At 35.6% G+C, this 17,218-nt stretch overlaps 1 protein-coding gene across 15 annotated transcripts in view; it reads left to right on the top strand.

Moving 5' to 3' along the window:
* The window catches only part of LOC120749445 (NEDD4-binding protein 2-like 2), a 41,627-nt gene that overhangs the window by 9,786 nt on the left and 14,623 nt on the right, over positions 1–17,218 (top strand). For 6 of the 15 annotated variants that reach the window (XR_009207582.1, XR_009207583.1, XM_040056847.1 and 3 more), the window contains exons 4-7: positions 1,546–1,670; positions 2,110–2,198; positions 2,551–2,627; positions 5,755–5,898. Coding sequence is in view for 12 of the 15 variants with exons in the window: in XM_040056847.1 (XP_039912781.1) it covers positions 1,546–1,670; positions 2,110–2,198; positions 2,551–2,627; positions 5,755–5,898 (435 nt within the window). In the remaining 3 variants the exon portion in view is untranslated. Of the gene's footprint in view, positions 1–1,545; positions 1,671–2,109; positions 2,199–2,550; positions 2,628–5,754; positions 6,750–8,942; positions 9,401–13,408; positions 13,540–17,218 lie in introns of those variants that run through there. The other 9 variants (XM_040056859.2, XM_040056860.2, XM_040056855.2 and 6 more) reach the window with 7 other exon arrangements.

Below are 17,218 nucleotides of genomic sequence, written 5' to 3'. Positions count from 1 at the left end.
TCAGCACACAAGGAGTGAGTGTGGAAGATGGATCCTGTTTTTCTAGCAATACTAATTGGCAAATGTAGCTTACTGTAAATAAGAGAATTGAACCATGTGTGAAATCCCAGCCAAGTAACTTAATGAATATAAATTTGTTAAATATTTTATACAAGAGAGGAAGGCAGATAAAAAATTCCTGCTGTGTGTGGCGTATGATTTACTGGTGCCATTTGATCTACTTTGAACAAAAATAGATGATTAACCCTTCTGCACTCTATTAAACCAGTGTAATATACACCTTATTGAAACATCTAGGCTCCAACAAAGCCAATTATTTATCAGTGTTCAAATAAAGTGTCTGCACTTTTTCATGCTCTGCTTTCTCAAATAGCATTGCTATTTGTCCTGAAGCAACCTTAAAACTCTGGAAAATGAGGAACAAGGAGGAAATAACAGTTTGCATGCAGCTTTGGTCACGTTACTTGACATTGCACCATTATTAGTTTCTTCAGGTCTTTAGTAATCTGCATTTTGTTCAATGTCTGTATCTGAAAAGCAAAAATAACCAGCAACATAGTTGAGGAGCAGTAAACCTGTAGGAGTATAAACCAGGGTGTAATACAGTGTCCCAGTCATTAAAATATAATCATAAGTAGTGCTAGAAACATAGCAAATTCCTTGTGTAGTAATTACATTTAAGTGGCTCTTCATGCAGATATATATGGGAAAGCTTGGTAAATTAGAATTAACATATCTTTGTTCCCCTAAGTTATTTGGGATCTGGCCAATTATTTTATGTTGTCTCCTCAGCAGTAGTGCAGTCCCACATATTGCTAGTGCAGTTTGGCTTTTGTAGCCTGTGATTGTTGCCTATTTCTGAGCTGGAATAGTTGCCTAAATTTCCATAGGATGTCTGAGCATTGCAGTGAGCTCTACGTGCTCTGTGGCACTAACTGGCTGTTTTCTGTTTTCAGATTTAAATATGCCATAGAATTAAAAAGAGACAAGGACACTTAAAGTCCAACCCACACCTATTCTGTAGGCTGGACTTTAAACAGAATTGTACTGTTGTCTCAGTTATATAAGGTTTTCCTTTAAACACCAATTTCTAAGGACTTTCTGAAACTACATTTACATTTGGCAGAATGGGGAGTTCTCATGATCAGATTACTTTCTAGACATATTTTCAAGTGAGGATTGAGATGGAAAATGTTAGCAAATACATTCAATTATCATGAGGCACTTGGAACTTACTGTAGTATTGCCATAAACTTAGATGGATACAGACATCTCTTGGGAGTGGAGAAGAAACAACAAGTACAGAAATAGTAGAGAGAGGAAGTATTGCTTTGATTTGGAATAAAATTATTCGTAAAATATATAAATTTATAATTTTATACAATTTTTTAATAAATTTAAATTTATATATTTTTTAATAAATCTGTTTGAAGTTTTCAAGTTCAGAAATAGGTCACAGTGCAATTTATTTTAGTTATATATTTTTAATGTGTTTGTCTGTCTAAAAATTAAAAGTGCATATATTTTTGTGTTTTCTTTTAACAGTGCTCTGCTTGGTCAGAGTTGTGATGGCGTTGTGCTCAGCACCGATGATTATTTTCGTCAGCGGTATGGATACACCTATAATGCTGCTCAGCTTGGTGATGCCCATGAGTGGAACCGGAAGAGAGGTTGGAATGAATAAAAGGCATCCTGTTAAGCTGTCTTACATAGAGGAAATAGAAGGGTAGCATAGCATGTATGAGTATTAAGAGTCTGTGTGAAAAGGAGCATATATATTTTAGCAAAGCATATATAGAAATATTTTGAGTATTTTTTATACTTTAATTCATGTATATATATACATTACATTTTGAACTTCTACAAGGTTCAGAGTTAAAAATAGAAACCTTGTTTCTTTAGGCTTCAGGTTCTTGTTTCTATTTCTTTTCATTCCTGCCTGTACCTTTTATTCTTTCTCTTAGAACAGAGTGTTTGAGTCAGAGTAGATTAGTGAAAGAAAATCTGGAGCAGTTTGTTTTGGTTTTTGTAGGTTTTTTTTGTTTGGGGTTTGGGTGGGTTTTTTTTGGTTACATGTGGCTTATTAACTTGTAAAATTTTTCATTGCAGCAAAGCAAGCAATGGAGCAGGGAAAATCTCCAGTCATAATAGATAACACTAATACTCAAGCCTGGGAAATGAAGCCATATGTGGAAGTGGTAGGTTTTGTTGCATGATTGTCACCTGTAACAATTCTTCAAACTTACCCTCGCGTGTGATAAGTTATGTTTTGTCCAGAAACATTTTTACTGAAGTTTTTAAAAAGAGAGACTGCTTATTGATAATGGTTAGTAATTGGTGTGGCAGTGGTTTAGATAAATTCAAGGATTGACTGGAGTTAATTTGCTTAATCTGCAATGAAAGCTAAGACAGTTTGGGGGTAGGTGAAATTCAGCGTAGTACCACAGCAGAGTATGCTGCTGAATCTGTTTATTATACGTGTCTTTTATTTTTTTCTTATGTTTTATGTGATCATGATACATATCATACATATTTCTTTGTTTGCTGCAGGCTCTAGAAAAAGGATACAGAGTGGAATTCCATGAGCCAGATACTTGGTGGAAGTTTGATCCTGAAGAATTAGAAAAGTAAGGTTTCTCTTCCGCAGAAATCATGGTACTTTATATAAGATGGGCAGATAAATAGGCATGCATAAATATATATTCTATTAAAGTTCTATTTTACTCAAAATATTTTCAAGTTCTTTACTAGTAGTATGAAATGTATTTTATTTAAATAGGCATATTGAGGTATACCTTTACATGGAAGTTTTATGGATAAACAAGTAGACAAATAAATACCAGATCCATCTTGTTAGCCCAGAATGTCAATATTAAAATTTTATTGGACATGTGTAAATGTGACTTAGAGTACTATTGAACTTGTGGGTTCTGAGAGAGCTAATTCCTGGTTAATGTCCTTTTTGTCTCAGGTGTGTCTGCTTTAGAAATCTATGAGGTATCAAGCAGCTCAGGGATATTTCTTAGTTTGAAAAGAAGTGTAATATTTCCACAGCTGATGACAGAGTTCTCTCACTGATTTCTGGTTTATATGCATCCAGCTGACTTTGCCTCTTAATTGTTTTGGCTTTGTAAAGTAGCCCCTACAGTGCACAAAATATGTGTGTATAATGCTTGCATTACTGACTTGGACTTTGTTGTACTTATAAATGTTCCAAAGTTTTTACCTTCTGCTCGTAAGTTACCACTCATTTCTAGAGAGTGGAGTTCTCTCTCTGTAGAATAAGTTTTTCTAGTTTGGCATGCAACACAACCAAGTTAGGAATCTTAGTAATCAGGCACTTTTAAGATACTCAGCATGAGATTTCCATTACACGAAACAAACTGATTTTCCAGGAAAATTTATGTTTCCACATGATCTTAAAAAGCGACAGGATAAACTGTTGTGTTATTAGTGTTGAATTTTATTGTAGGAGTAAAATTGCTATCTTTCCCAGAGCAAAACCCTTGAGCTGTGAAGTGCTGTTACCAGTTTTTAGAAGATTGCTAGAAATACTTTAGCAGTTCTAGTTGCTTTAAATAATTAAATAGAGGCCCATAGCAACTTTATTTTTGGGGAGTTTAAGAAATGTGCTGATGTAAGTTTTCAGTTTGTTCTTTAGTTACGTTGGGAGAGGACTCTTCAGTTTTGTTTCATCAGCAAGCTTGCTGATGGTGCAGTTGTGGAGGGTAGTATGGGAGCATTTAATAGGGGTAGAACTTTGCTTTTATCAATAGGTTTTGTGTTCCTCCATGCAAAACAGACTTTGTCCTCTTACCTCTTAGGAGCTTTTGCTGGTATGTCTGCTTTGGTTCAGATAGATGACTTTATGCTCTCTCAGTATAGCCAAGCTGCCAAAAAATGAGTGAAGACATGCCTGAAAAGGATATACCAGTATTAAATGACACTGCACAGCAAATTGATTTCCTTTTTTAAGTCAGTTTCTATGCTTGATGCAATTTTGCTGTTGGTGATTTTATTATCCTGCCTTATTCTGCAAGGAAAAGTACTTTATCTTTTATGAAGTGATTATGCACAAGTTCATTCAGTTGTTGATGAGTGTGCACTTTGTCCAGAGCACTTGAGCTGTAATCTTTTCCTAGGAGTACTAAAATTGGGAAAATATTGAATAACTTTCTGCTTCCAACATTTGGCATTAAAAGACTTAGATTTGCTCTTCTCATTTTTTGTCTGACATGAATGTCAAGTACTTTATAAAATCCATATATTTCTAAATAACGGTTGACTTTTTTCACTACCATCAACCTTGTTTATATTTGCGAATAAAATTAAAACTGCTAAGACTCACCAAGTGATTAGTTCAACATGCAGCTGCTCCTGGGCTGCTTTAGCACAATGTAGAAATTATAAGCATTTAAACAATGAGCTGCATGTGATGATCACTCCAGCTTCTGGTGTTGTCTCAGGGAAGAGTGTCTGTGAGGGAAATGCTCTGCTTAAGCATTTTCTTCACAGAAAGAAAGCTGATAAAATACACCTTTAAGGATCCAATGTAATTTTGAATAGTTCTGAGATCACTAATTCTGCTTCCATTCTGAATGTGAAACTAGTGTGCTACAAAGCAGTGTGCTTTGAACCCTTGTCAACTTAATACTTACTTCTTGTTGTAATAATAGTCATTAAGTCCTGAGGGGGCTGCATGGTGAGGAAACAGTCTTCTAAAATATTTCTGTATGGAATATTGTCTTCCCAGTATAGCCTCTTTGTTCGAGGTGTTGATTTCTCCTCCACAGAGTGAGTTGGTAAAGGCCCATAGCTCTTCTGTCCCTGGCAGAAAGCACAGAGATACAGAAATATATTCCCTATTGGTTTGTTGTGGACATAATTTAGCTTGGATAAGGTTTCTTGGCAATAAGTGTTGGGTTATGAAAAATGCTTGTTTATGCTATCAAAACCTTTTGTTTCTGTTTTATGTCTCTTCTTTTAGATTCATTTCTGTTAACAGTACTGAAATTCCGTGCTAATATGGGTTTTAAGGTCCTATTCCGTAGATACCAAGGAGATACGTATATACTGTAATGTAATGTGTAGCAGATCAGGTTCGTAATAGACCACGTTCTCCCTAAAAGTACTGGTCACAGCACTGCAAGAATAGGACAGCACTTTTGATAGCTTTTCACTTACATATGTTTCAGTACATCTCTAAATTTACAAGTGTCAGTTACAACTAATGGCTACAAGTGTTGTGAGCATGTTATTCTGGTACAGAACTAAAGTTGCTTCTAATTCTATAGAGAGGTTTCTTGATGAGAAAACGTTCCGTCCTTAAGTCTTGAAATGGTGTAGTTGCATATTCTATGCTAGTTTGAACACTTCTTTCATAAGGAGTAGTCTGTGCTGTTATTCATCCCTCTACTCATTAGCTAGTGTACCATGTAAAAGCTGACGGATAAATAGTGAAATCCTTCTAGGGTAATTCAGGCACATAGTTCTAGTGAAGAACATCACATTTGTGTATGAAGAACTGTATTGTTTACTGTTACTCAGTATATGCAGCTCTGAATTGTTAGACCTTAATGCAAGTTGCATGCCAGAGAATCAGGATATAGTGTTAATAAAAGCAAGAAGAAAAAAAATGAGAATTTAGAGAGTTTTTTCTTAAAGACTGTAACATGCAATTATATATATACTTACATGTAGCTATCTATAACTATAAACATACCAGACAATTTATTGAAATTTTTGTTTTTGTAGGAGGAATAAGCATGGGGTCACTCGTGAGAAGATTGCTCAGATGTTGGAACGATATGAATTTCAAATTTCCATCCCTATTGTCATGAATTCAGTGGTACCTCCCCACAAAAACACTCAAAGACCACCTCTGCAAAGAAGACATAGGTGGGGAGACAATACAGACTCATGGAATTCTTTCAGTATTTCCAGTAGCCAGTAACACAGTTGCAGTCAGTTAATAAGAATCTGTTATTTGCTCTTTTAAAACACATCACCTCCAGTAAAGTAGTGATCTTCTATGTTTTAAATAGGCCTATTTCAAGACCCATTTTCTTCTGGAGGTTGTTCTTTTTAAAGGACTTGCATGTAAATAAACTTGTACATTTAATGGTTTTTAAAACTATATTTATTAAAGTTGTAACACATTGGATTTTAGTAAAATACTTAGTAGAGTATGGCATATAGCAGAGTCTTCCTTCATAAATCTAAGACAATGATGTTGTCATACATTAGGTAACTGTTGAGCAGTTTTTTTAAAGAAGGGGTCATAGTAAGGATCTTCTGAAGAGAAGTAATGCTCAAGAAGAGTTTATGTACATATTAATCAATTTTAATGATTGTTATTTAATCATCTTACCTTTTGGAGATTTTTCTGAAAGCACATATGTTCTGGACTGTCCTTTAGTTCTATTTGGCATGTGTTGCCAATTAGCAAAATTTTGGCATGTGTTTTTTTGATTTCAGTTAAGAGATTTGATTTTTTGTTGGGGTTTTTTGGTTGGTTTTATTTGAGTTTTTTTCCTTTTTTTTTTGTTTTCTCTCAGAAGTTCATGTGGCAGCTGAAGCAGCATTCTGCCAGCACAGTACTCATCAGTCATAAACTGTGCAACCTGAATTATTATTTTTTTTATTCTTGTGGGTAGTATATAAACTATGATGATGATTGGCATACCACCAACTTGATTTGTGCTGACTGAAAAAAACCCTAAATTTAATCATTAAACTGCTGAATTTCACAGCTGCGTCTTTCTAAGTCAATTTCTTCCATTTGGGATAAAAATGAAGTTTTAAAGAGTTGGGCTGTCAATTCCCAGTCCACAGTTGGGATGAATCAATTCAATATAAATAGTGGATATAATTCTGTAAAACCATCTTGCATTCCTAATTTTGGCATAGCCAATGTAATCTGTTTAGCACATAACAAAGAATGAGCCAGCCTGGAGACTAACTTACTGCTCTTTTTCTCTGAAAAAAATGATGAATTTGTAAGTGTTCACTTTGCCTTTTTTCTAACAGCTTGCTGTATTAATAAAATATACTTGCGTTCAATATTGTTGAAGTAGTTCAATGCAGCAATTTATATTTTCAGGCTTGTAAGATTTTACACAGATGAGCATTATTACTGACCTGCTAGCTGAAATAACCTAACAACGCTTGACTTCGCTATACATTGAATGACCAAATGTTGACTAGGAAATTTTGTCAAGAACATGAGTATGTGACTAAAAGAATTTAGATGGTTATCTATTACTAATTCCATGTCACAGTATCAGAATTTTGAAAATTGTAAAGTCAGCGTAATTTTTTTAATTGTAGACTACTTTTGAATAGGCGTTAAAAGTTGTTTCATCAATAAAGTTTGAATACCATGAGAGCTGAAAATCCAGGTATATAATGAAGTATTCTTCTGTGGTTTTCTACACTTATTGTGCAAATTTATGTTTTAATTATTTGAAACAGAATTTAAAATGTTTCACTAGTGCATGCATTGTTAATGTATTGAATTATGTGTATGTGTAGAAAAGAGGCTCCCCAGCAATATTAATTATCTTCCTTCATTGTCTGTTATTCATATCAAGCATCCTACTATATTTTAGTTTTCATTGTTATTTTTTTCCATGTCTCAAAACAATCATGGATATCCTTGTAAAAGTTCAGTAATACTTTAATTATGCCAAAGTTTTTATATTTAAGCATGAAAGTACATTTCAAGTGTGGGGGGAGATAAATCAGTTTTAGACTCCATTTACTCTATTTTACTGTAAGCTATAACATGATAAAATTTATTGAGGCTTATGTAATAGTCACACAGTGTACTAAGGCATGGCAGAGCTGATTATTGAAGATTGAAATGGGGTTGTTTAGCAGTATTTATTTGAATAGGTACTAATTCGTACTCGTTTAAGATGGTGCAGCTCTTCTTGTGTTACCTTTTTAATTATTGGTGCATGGGAGTGTTTTTGCTGTGCAAAACATGCTGGTCAATGGGCCTGCAGTTTGAAAGGACACTTAGGAAAGGGAAGCTTTGCAATTTGTATATCAGACATTTTTAAAGTGCTTCATCTGTCCAGCTGTATTCTAAGGTAAGTACAGTGACGTGGGAGGTGAAAACACACTGGAATTCCTGTCAGTGTAACATTTCTGTGTTTCATGGTGTAATCATATTTTGTAAGGATATGACAGTCACAGATCACAGACAGACATGTATCTCAGAAGCTGATCTTACACTACACAGTTTACAGGTAAAGAATTACGTAAAATACATGTTGCAGGAACTGAATTTCTTATGCCTGCAAAACCAAGGAAAATTAGTTACTTGGTCAAAATGTATGTGCAGAAGTGTTAGAACTTGCTGCTCTGCTAGACGGGTGTCTGAAAATTTTTACTGTCTGTACTTTCTATACAGTACTTCTGTTGATGATGATAATCTAGATAATCTGATAATCTAATTTTCGTTACCTAGAATGAAAGTTTCCCATTGTTCACTTTTTAAATAAATTGCTAGTTCATCATATTTAATGAAATAATAATGTCAGGTTTGGGGTTTTTTGTTTGTTGCGGTTTTTAAAAATTATTATTTTTGTTGTGTTTATTTTGGTTTTGGTTTTGTTGGGTTTGTTTTTGTTTGTTTTTTGTTTCTGCACTAAAGCATAGAACCATAGTATTATAAATATAAATCCTAAGGTTCCCCTGCATACTTGAAACTAGTGGGATGTTTGGTAAGTAAATTTAAGACAACTTTTCTAAGCATGAAATTTAAATAAAAATTAATTTGTAGAACATACATAAATTGGTTCATACAGCAGACCACTTTGCATCAACTGTATAGGGAAAAGTGTTTCTAGTTTTACTGCTTCATCTGTGCTGCTGTTTTGTGGTTTATTGCTTTACTTCCTGAATTATCAAAAGTTTTCATCAGCATTCTTTGGGTGATTTAGTTTTCTTATTTAATTTTGTATTGACAAGAAAAAAATTACCACCCCAAGACCAAACCCGAAAAAATCTGTGTGCTGGTTTTGGGTAGGATGAAGTCAGTTGTCTTCAAAACAGCTGGTCTGGGACTGTGTTTTGTATTTGCCCTGGAAACATTGATAACACAGGGGTGTTTTTGTTATTGCTGAGCAGTGCTTACACAGCATCAAGGCCTTTCTGCTCCTCACAGGGAGCTGGGAGGGGACACAGCTGGGACAGCTGACCCCAGCTGACCAAAGGGAGATCCCAGACCTTGTGGCATCACACCCACTATATAAAGCTGGAGGAGGAAGAAGGAGTGAGGGGGTTTGGAATGGTGGTGATTGTGTTCCAAAGCCCTGGCTTTCCTGGGAGATGGCTGAACACCTGCCTGCCTGTGGGAAGTGGTGAATTAATTCCTTGTTTTGTTTTGCTTGTGTGTGCAGCTCTTGCTTTACCTGTTAAACTGTCTTTATCTCAAACCATGAGTTTTCTCACTTTTACTCTTTGATCCTCTCCATTCCACTCGGAGAGAGTTGAGTGAGGGGCTGTGTGACAGCTGGGGATAAACCATGGCAACCTAGTGTAACACAACTAATTTTTTAGCGTGATGTTAAATGATCTCCTGTGCAGAATCCTGTCTTCTATCCTTGTAGCCATATCCTCTTGAGGTTAATTTTAATCTGGTTTTCCAGCTTTTTGTGTATAAGAAGGCCAAGATTTTGTCTCTTGTCACCTGTCTCTTGAAACCTTTTGCAGAGATGGTTGTTTCTCTGTTAATAGATAACTGAAAACAAGGCTGTCTCTAGCTGAGATAGGACCCATAACATTTATATTTAATTGTTTTGTGTGTCTTCCCTGTAGTGATTTAGTGTTGGTCTTCTTTTAGCTGAACAGTAAGTTTCATTCTCAGTGAATCAGAAGAATTCTCACATTCATATGTGACACTTAGTTTTAACTGCTGCTTTCTCCTCGCAATCCTATTTTCTGAAGGAAATGTTTTTGCTCAGTGCTGGTACATCATGAAGTGACTAGGTATATGTTGAGACTTCAAAAGAACAGACACATGTATTACAATTCCCTGTAAAAAGCATTAAAAAGACAGTATTGAAATGAAAGTAAGCCCTCATTTTAAGTGATCAGATGTTTCACGTGGATGAGATGTAGAAATATTTTAATTCGGTGTTTCTAGAGTGATGCTTGTCTCATTTTAAAGTTTGTTCTTGTCCTTCTGAAATAAAAGCAAGAGCAGATATTAAAGATCTATTAATATCCTAGGTAAAAATCTCATACATCAATAAATTTTTTGTGGGTTTTTTCTCTTTTTATAGGCTAATTGGTTGAAATTAACTGTAAATCTGCTTATTTTGAGTTCACAGAGAAAAGTGTGAAAACATAATTGGTCTTATTTTGAAAAAAAAGTAGTTTGTTAAGGTTTGATCATTTCAAATTTGTCTTTATTTCTGTAGTAATGGAGGAGCTGCAAATGGTGGGTTTTGCTTGAATTAGACTGTCAGTGTAATTCTAGATAAAGGACAATAAAAGCATTGAAGTATTTTGTCTGGAACTGGTCTTTGTAGTTTCCTTGTAGCTGATAATGCTGCCTCTTCATTCCCTGGTAGGCAGGCAGTCCTTGACTGTGTCATGTGTACCCTACTGATTTATAGTGTTCTTGCAACAAATACCATGTTGTGCCAAGCCAGAATAAATTATATCCATGAAAACCAAAAAACAGACAAAAAAATCAGTTGTACTTGCAGTCTTTTTTTTTTTTTTTTTTTTTTTTTTTTTTTTTTTTTTTTTTTTTTTTTTGTGTGCGTGTGTGTTAATCCAGTTTAACTTTTCTTTTGGAATGTGTACTTGCTAACTACTAATTTTAAAAAGGTTGAATTCTGTCATGGACATTGTTTAACCTCTTTCTAAATTGCTAACAGACTAACAAGTGCTGCCTTAGCTTACTGAGTAAACATTTGCTTATTTCTAAGGGATGTATTGTATTGTGTACAAATCAGTCTTAGTCATAGGCCCATAGTCCTGTGTGGCTCTTATATTATTCATGATACTTCTAATATTTTTTTTATTATTATTCATTAGCCCTAGGTCTGACTAGCCTGTGTTATAGGTTATAGTAGTCAGTGAGAAGTTACTGAACAGCTTATCCCACATCTTGCTCTTAACCATTAACAGTTTCTGAAGGCTCGTGAATCTGGCTTAGGAGCGGATTGACTGTATTATTTTCCCCCATTTAGCATTTTTCCTTATAGCCTGTAAGATGGATAGTGCTTTACAGGGGCCTTGACAACAAAAGTATAGACATGGAATGATCTGTCTGAAGCAGGTCAGGTCTATATGTCTGAGCTGCATTTGTGGCTCTTTGCAGCCATTTGCCACATCTGCTAAATACTCAGTGAATATTTAGCATTATTCTTCACTTTATGGAGACTGCTTATGGCAGTGCAGCAAAAATTCATTATATACAGGATTATAAATGGAATTCTTTGTATGTAATACATGGATGGCAGAGCATTGTGTTTCATTCTGTTACTGCTTTGTTCCTGCAGTTTAAACTCAACTCTTGGTTCTAATAATTAATACTTAGGTCCCTCTTTTGGTCCTAGGTCTAGGTCCTCTTAGTTGAGAAGCAATGAGTAGAGGTTGCAACATGGGAAATTCGTACTGGATAGTGGCTTGTGTAATCTCATCCTTGGAATATTCAAAATTTATAAGGGCAAGGCACTGAGCAACGAGGTCACAATATTGCTTTGAGTAGAGGCTGGACCATATGATCTCCAGAGGCCCTTTCCGACAGAGGTCATTCTGCTATAGGTGATGGAGTGAGAACAGTGTCCAGAATATCAGAAGAGTTAGCCTTTACATATCAGAGCAGAGTTTTCAATCACTAATGGGAGTGCTGCCTGGTCTCAGGGCATTGGATGCACTGATGCTGTTCTTATTCTCAGGTGGATACTAAGTTTCTGGCTTTAACTAGTGGAAAAACTGGCTGTACCCTTTATTCTAGTTATGTTTCATAGCCGTGTTGGCAGAGTTGCTCACAGGTTCCTGACAACACCTTTAGCTGCTCCCCTTCTTTCTCAGTGTCCAAGACAAATTTCTACTGATGCTCACTTAATTGCAGAATTGAAAGACAGTTTTCTACATCTGTTCATCCCCAACACTCTAGGAATAATACAGGGCTGTTTTGTAAAAAATAATAATCTTTAGGGGGTAATTCATCATGTATTTTGTGTATCTCTAGGCCTTTGGTGAAAGATATTTGAAAAGGAAAAGGAGTGAGTACCAAAGTGTAGTATGAGGAAATAGGAAGTAAAATTTGGATGCTAGCATGAAGAAATGTGGAGATTTGTTTAAAAAGGTGTCATAAGATCCATGGAATGTTCATTTTATCTGAGTTCTCTGTAGCTCTCAGTATTTCATAGAGCATTTGAGATGCACAGAATGAGTGCAACAAGTAGAACAGATGTTCTGAATAGTGACATTGTCTGCAGTTAGCAGTATTTAAATTTTAATGTTGCTATAATCTAGGTTTGAGGCTGGTTACTTAATATTTGCTGATACTGTTCTCTTTTACTGTTTTCCTATTATAACTTCCTCCCCCCCCCTTTTTTTGTTTTGTTTATTCTTGAACTGCTTTTTTTCTCATCTGAGTCCTGTGTGTTATTGCAGTTGTCTTCATAACTGTGGATCCATCTCCTCCTTCCCTTTTCTTTGCTTCATTATAAACTTGAGTGGAGACCTACGCCTTATACTCAAATTTTTTAAATGCCTCAGCCCAAACCATTGCTGATTGAGAAGCTGAGTACCCCACTCCCTAAGCTGTCCTTTTGAATATTTTTCTTGTTCTGTTAAAATTAGTATTTTGTGTCTTACGGTATATTTTTCTTCATACTTTTTTCCTTCCTAAGTTTGCAGTATCTTGTGTTTCTAAAACTCATGCTTTTGTTCCAGATTTATGGTCTCTGCTTTGGTGGATAGTTAGGTCTTTGCTATAATTTTGCTAATTGAAGTTATTTTAAATACAGCTAAAATCTGTCATCTTTCATTGAAAGTTCCTAACAGGGAGTAGTTTATCACTTATCTCCAAATATTTAATTCTGCTCTCATTATGCCCCTGTTGCTTCCTTAATCTCCCACCCATATTTTTCTTGATTTTGCTTGTGTCTCATCTCAAATTTCATTGTACATTTGTTTTTGCTGTGAATGTGCATTGGTAAGAAAGGTCAGCACTTCCCCCTGTAAATCTTATTTTTACTTTAAAAACCCTTTTGTTGTACTTGCTTATCTTTACATCCTATTATGATGTCTGTTATCTGCGTTCAGGTGCTAGGATGATGTATCACAGTATGTGGGTCTTTTAATTTTCTGGTTAAAATATTCATTTGAACAGTAACTTTAGAGTGCATGACAAGATGATTGGTACTTGCAGTGCATAACATTGGCATCAGTGCCCATCATGTTCTTTTCAAAGGACTAAATGTTGCCAGAACTTAAAACTGATCCTCTGAGCCTTCGTGGGGGAAAGACTGATGATGAAACTGCTGGGTTTTACTCTCTATTGTAAGTACATCCCCTTAAGATGTAATTAGATCACTTGGAGTATTTCATGTTGTCCTTTTTTTCACCTTAACCTGCTTTTTAACACCAAGTCATACTTAACAGTGCTGAAAATTTCAAAGAAAAAAATGGTACTTCAGCTCCATCTGTTGGCATCCATCAGTCCATCTGTTGCTGGGGGAGTTGTTTTGTTTCTCTTCTCAGTTTTGAATTGTGTAAGGTGAGATCTTTACAGTATCTAGAGGAGGCTGAAGCAGCTTTTTTTCCACTTGTTCAGAAAGTAGATGCTTCATCCTAGGCACAAGTATATTCAGTATACATAAATATATGTGTCAAACAGTGTATTCAGGATTGATTTCTTTAATCTTGATCAGCATATTCTATGACTAAAGGAGCCAAGATCAGACATTTTAATCATGAGATATTCATGACTTTCATGAACCAGGTAGGAGAAAGATCAGTAAAGTCACCACATCTGAAATTTCTTTGGAGTGAATGGACTTGTCATTTGAAATGGAATTGCTGTTTCCTCAGGAACGTGGGGGGTTTGGTCGGTGGGTTGAGTTTTTAACCTTGGGAAGTAAAGTGCTTGCACTTTGCCATGTATTTGATTAAATGAACAGCTTCTAAAGGCATGCTTTAATCAGACCAGTTGTCTGCTATTCTCTGTGTGCTCTCTAGATCAAGGTCCTTTTTGTCTGGACTATAACAGGGCAGCAGTCTGATTATACATTGCACAGAACTTCATATACATCACTCCTGTAGAAAACTTAGATTGGACCAGCTCTTTGGGCATTGTGATAGATTTTATAAAGGTACTTAAATCTCACTACCAGTGGCAACGCTGTTGAGACAAAATAATAATAAATGCTGAGTTACTTCAGATTTAATTCAGTTAGTAGGCTCTTTATTGATTTCGGGCAGAGAATTAATTTCCAACACTGTAATTTGTAAACATTTCTTACAAGTCATTTGTGGTGAATTTCCTTGCTGTGAGGCAACCTGACATGTTGCTGCTGAAGGCACTCACTTGTTTCCACCAACCACTTCTTTGTCTTAGCTAGACTTTTTTTTTTACTTCTTGCTTTGGGAGCTAAATGAGCATAACAACAAAGTATGTATTTCTTTTCTTTTGATGCAGGGTCAGGCAGGTGAATCCACCTACAAGGGGATTGATAGAGCCAGCAAAAGACCATAGTGGAAATGCAAGGACAACATCTGGAGCAAAGTAGGAAAGGGTGACAAAGAGTGTTTCTTCAGCAGTAAAGTGCTCAGCTGAATGCTCTAATGGTATTTCAGGAAACCCAGTAATGCTGGCAAGTTTTGTGGTCTTTTCCAGGTGCTTGATCACCTGTTAATATAACCCAATTTTCCATTTCCGTTTTGCAGAACTAGATCTTTATCACTCGTTTCAGTGTTAAAGGCAAAAAATACAACAAAAAGACTGGTACCTTGGTGGTTTTTTTTGTTTTTGTTGTTTTTTGTTGTTGGTTTTGGTTTTTTTTCCTTTTTTTTTTGGGGGGGTGGGGGTGTATTCCAAAATTATAACTTCAATTTTTAATTATTTCTGAAGCAAAATTAGGTCACAAGGAATCCATGAATGTACTTGGACTTAATAGCTGGGGAAAGTGAAGTGTATCCCAGTAAATGCCATTTTATGCAAGCTGCTCTGCTGTCATTTTTGTGTTGAAAACACAGTCCATAGACTTTGGAGAATAATGATGGCACATATTTATGAAAGACCATGTACATCATTCCTAAATGTCATATAGAATTGGATTTTAAATTTATCTGTTCCTCCATCTTTCCTGATGATTAGGAGACATTTCTTTACTGGTGGTCAGGCATTGGAACAGGCTGCCCAGGGAAGTGGTAGGATCACCATCCCTGGGGTATTTATAGACATGTAGATACGGCACTTGGGGGCATGGTTTAGTGATGGACTTGGCAGTGCTGAGTTAATGGTTGGACTCAATGATCTCAGATCTTTTCCAACCTAAATGATTCTATGATTCTATCCTATATTTCATTACAGCAGTGACTGCAGGCATTTTTCTATATCAAGCAGGCATCAGTTTAGATGCATGCTGGAGCTGAAGTCTGTACAACTGCAAATAAGTAACTTTTGGTTTTGCCATTTTTCAGCAAAATGTGACTAATTGCTTTAGATTAATTAGTGTACTCTGCTTCAGTGACAGTGCATTTGTTTCTCTTGTCAAAAGTGTTGTCTGAGCACTGACTCAGTTAAGCTGGTCAGTGCTACTTTGAGCAGTAGGGTACAATCTTAGTCACATGCAACAGTTATGGCAGAAAGCTTTCAGTATTCTCCAAACAGTAGGCTGAGAAATTTAAAAGTGTTATGGAAGGGGAATTCCTATTTCAACAAAGATACCATTATATTTTTCAGGCCTTTTTATTACTAACCAGATTTCTAAATGCATAATATGTGACAAAATTTGAATACCAGCTGAAATAGCACCTCTTTTCTTTTCCCTTTTGCATGTGTTGTATGGGTTTAATAACAGCTCACTAGCAATATATCCCTGTAAAGAAGAGAAGTCTGTCTCCATGCTGGTTCTTGCATTTTCTCAGTGGTTGTGTGCCATATGATTTTACAGTAAGAGAAACTCTCAAAAAGGCATGTAGGTGGACTAAAAGAGGAGAAACAAAGATAAATCTTATTAAAACTAGCAGGCAAATTTCTTAAATTGAATGCAGAAACTTTAACATGATATGGCATTATACCCCAAGCAGGAAATTTTAGCTATGCCATCACAGTGCATTAGAATATTTCCTTGGAGTATTTTCTTAGAATCAGTTGAAAAACAAAAGTTACCTAGAACCATGAAGAATAATACATTTTATTATTCTACACTTAATAGTTCATCACTTTCCTTTTTGCTTTAGTCCTTTCTTTAGGAAATTAAAATCTTTAGAAAACTAATTTCCTTGAACTGTTATAAAACCTTCGTATTTCCAAAGCACAGAAATGATACTTGTACTTATGATGAACTGTTGAATGTCACTATTCATGGTTATATCCTGGTATGCTAAATTATCATCCTGGATCAACATTTGCGTTTGTTATTATTTTGACATGCAACAATTTCACTGCAGTAAGAGCTGTTAGTTTTTCTGGATCATCTGGGGGATTCTTTTCCCATTGGTGGATGTGTTTTTTCTGTTCTTGCATTCTAAAGTGAATCTCATCCAGTGTGATTTTCCTTCTTGATTCAGAATTAATAGTAAGGAGACTCAGAAAGTATGCAGACCTTTAAGACTTTTCCCCTCATTTCTGCAATATCTTTTGATGCAACATCCCAGCCTAAGAAAGTTTCTGTCAGCATTGTCCTGAAAGTGGTGTCAGATGTGTCAGGGATTAGAAATCAGAAACATGCTTCTACCAGTATTAGGGAAGTTCATTTCCAGCAGCAGCAGTACAAATTCACATCTGGGAGAAGTGAGGGATAAGCCAAGTTTGGCTACAATAACATCAAGGCTGGTACAACAATAAATTCTTCTTGGAATTAGTGCACAGGTCTGATGTTTTATTCCCCACAACATTAAAAAGTTAAAACTTGGACATTATTTTCTATTTCACTGCTAAGGGTGGTTATGAATCCGAAAACTCCAGAGAATCTCCTTGTCTAAAACAATTTTCAAGTTATGAATTTTCTTCATC

This window comes from Hirundo rustica, chromosome 2 (genome assembly GCF_015227805.2).
Source record: "Hirundo rustica isolate bHirRus1 chromosome 2, bHirRus1.pri.v3, whole genome shotgun sequence".
NCBI lineage: Eukaryota > Metazoa > Chordata > Aves > Passeriformes > Hirundinidae > Hirundo > Hirundo rustica.
Note: the sequence above shows the minus strand (reverse complement) of the source record. Positions and strands in the feature narration are given on the sequence as shown.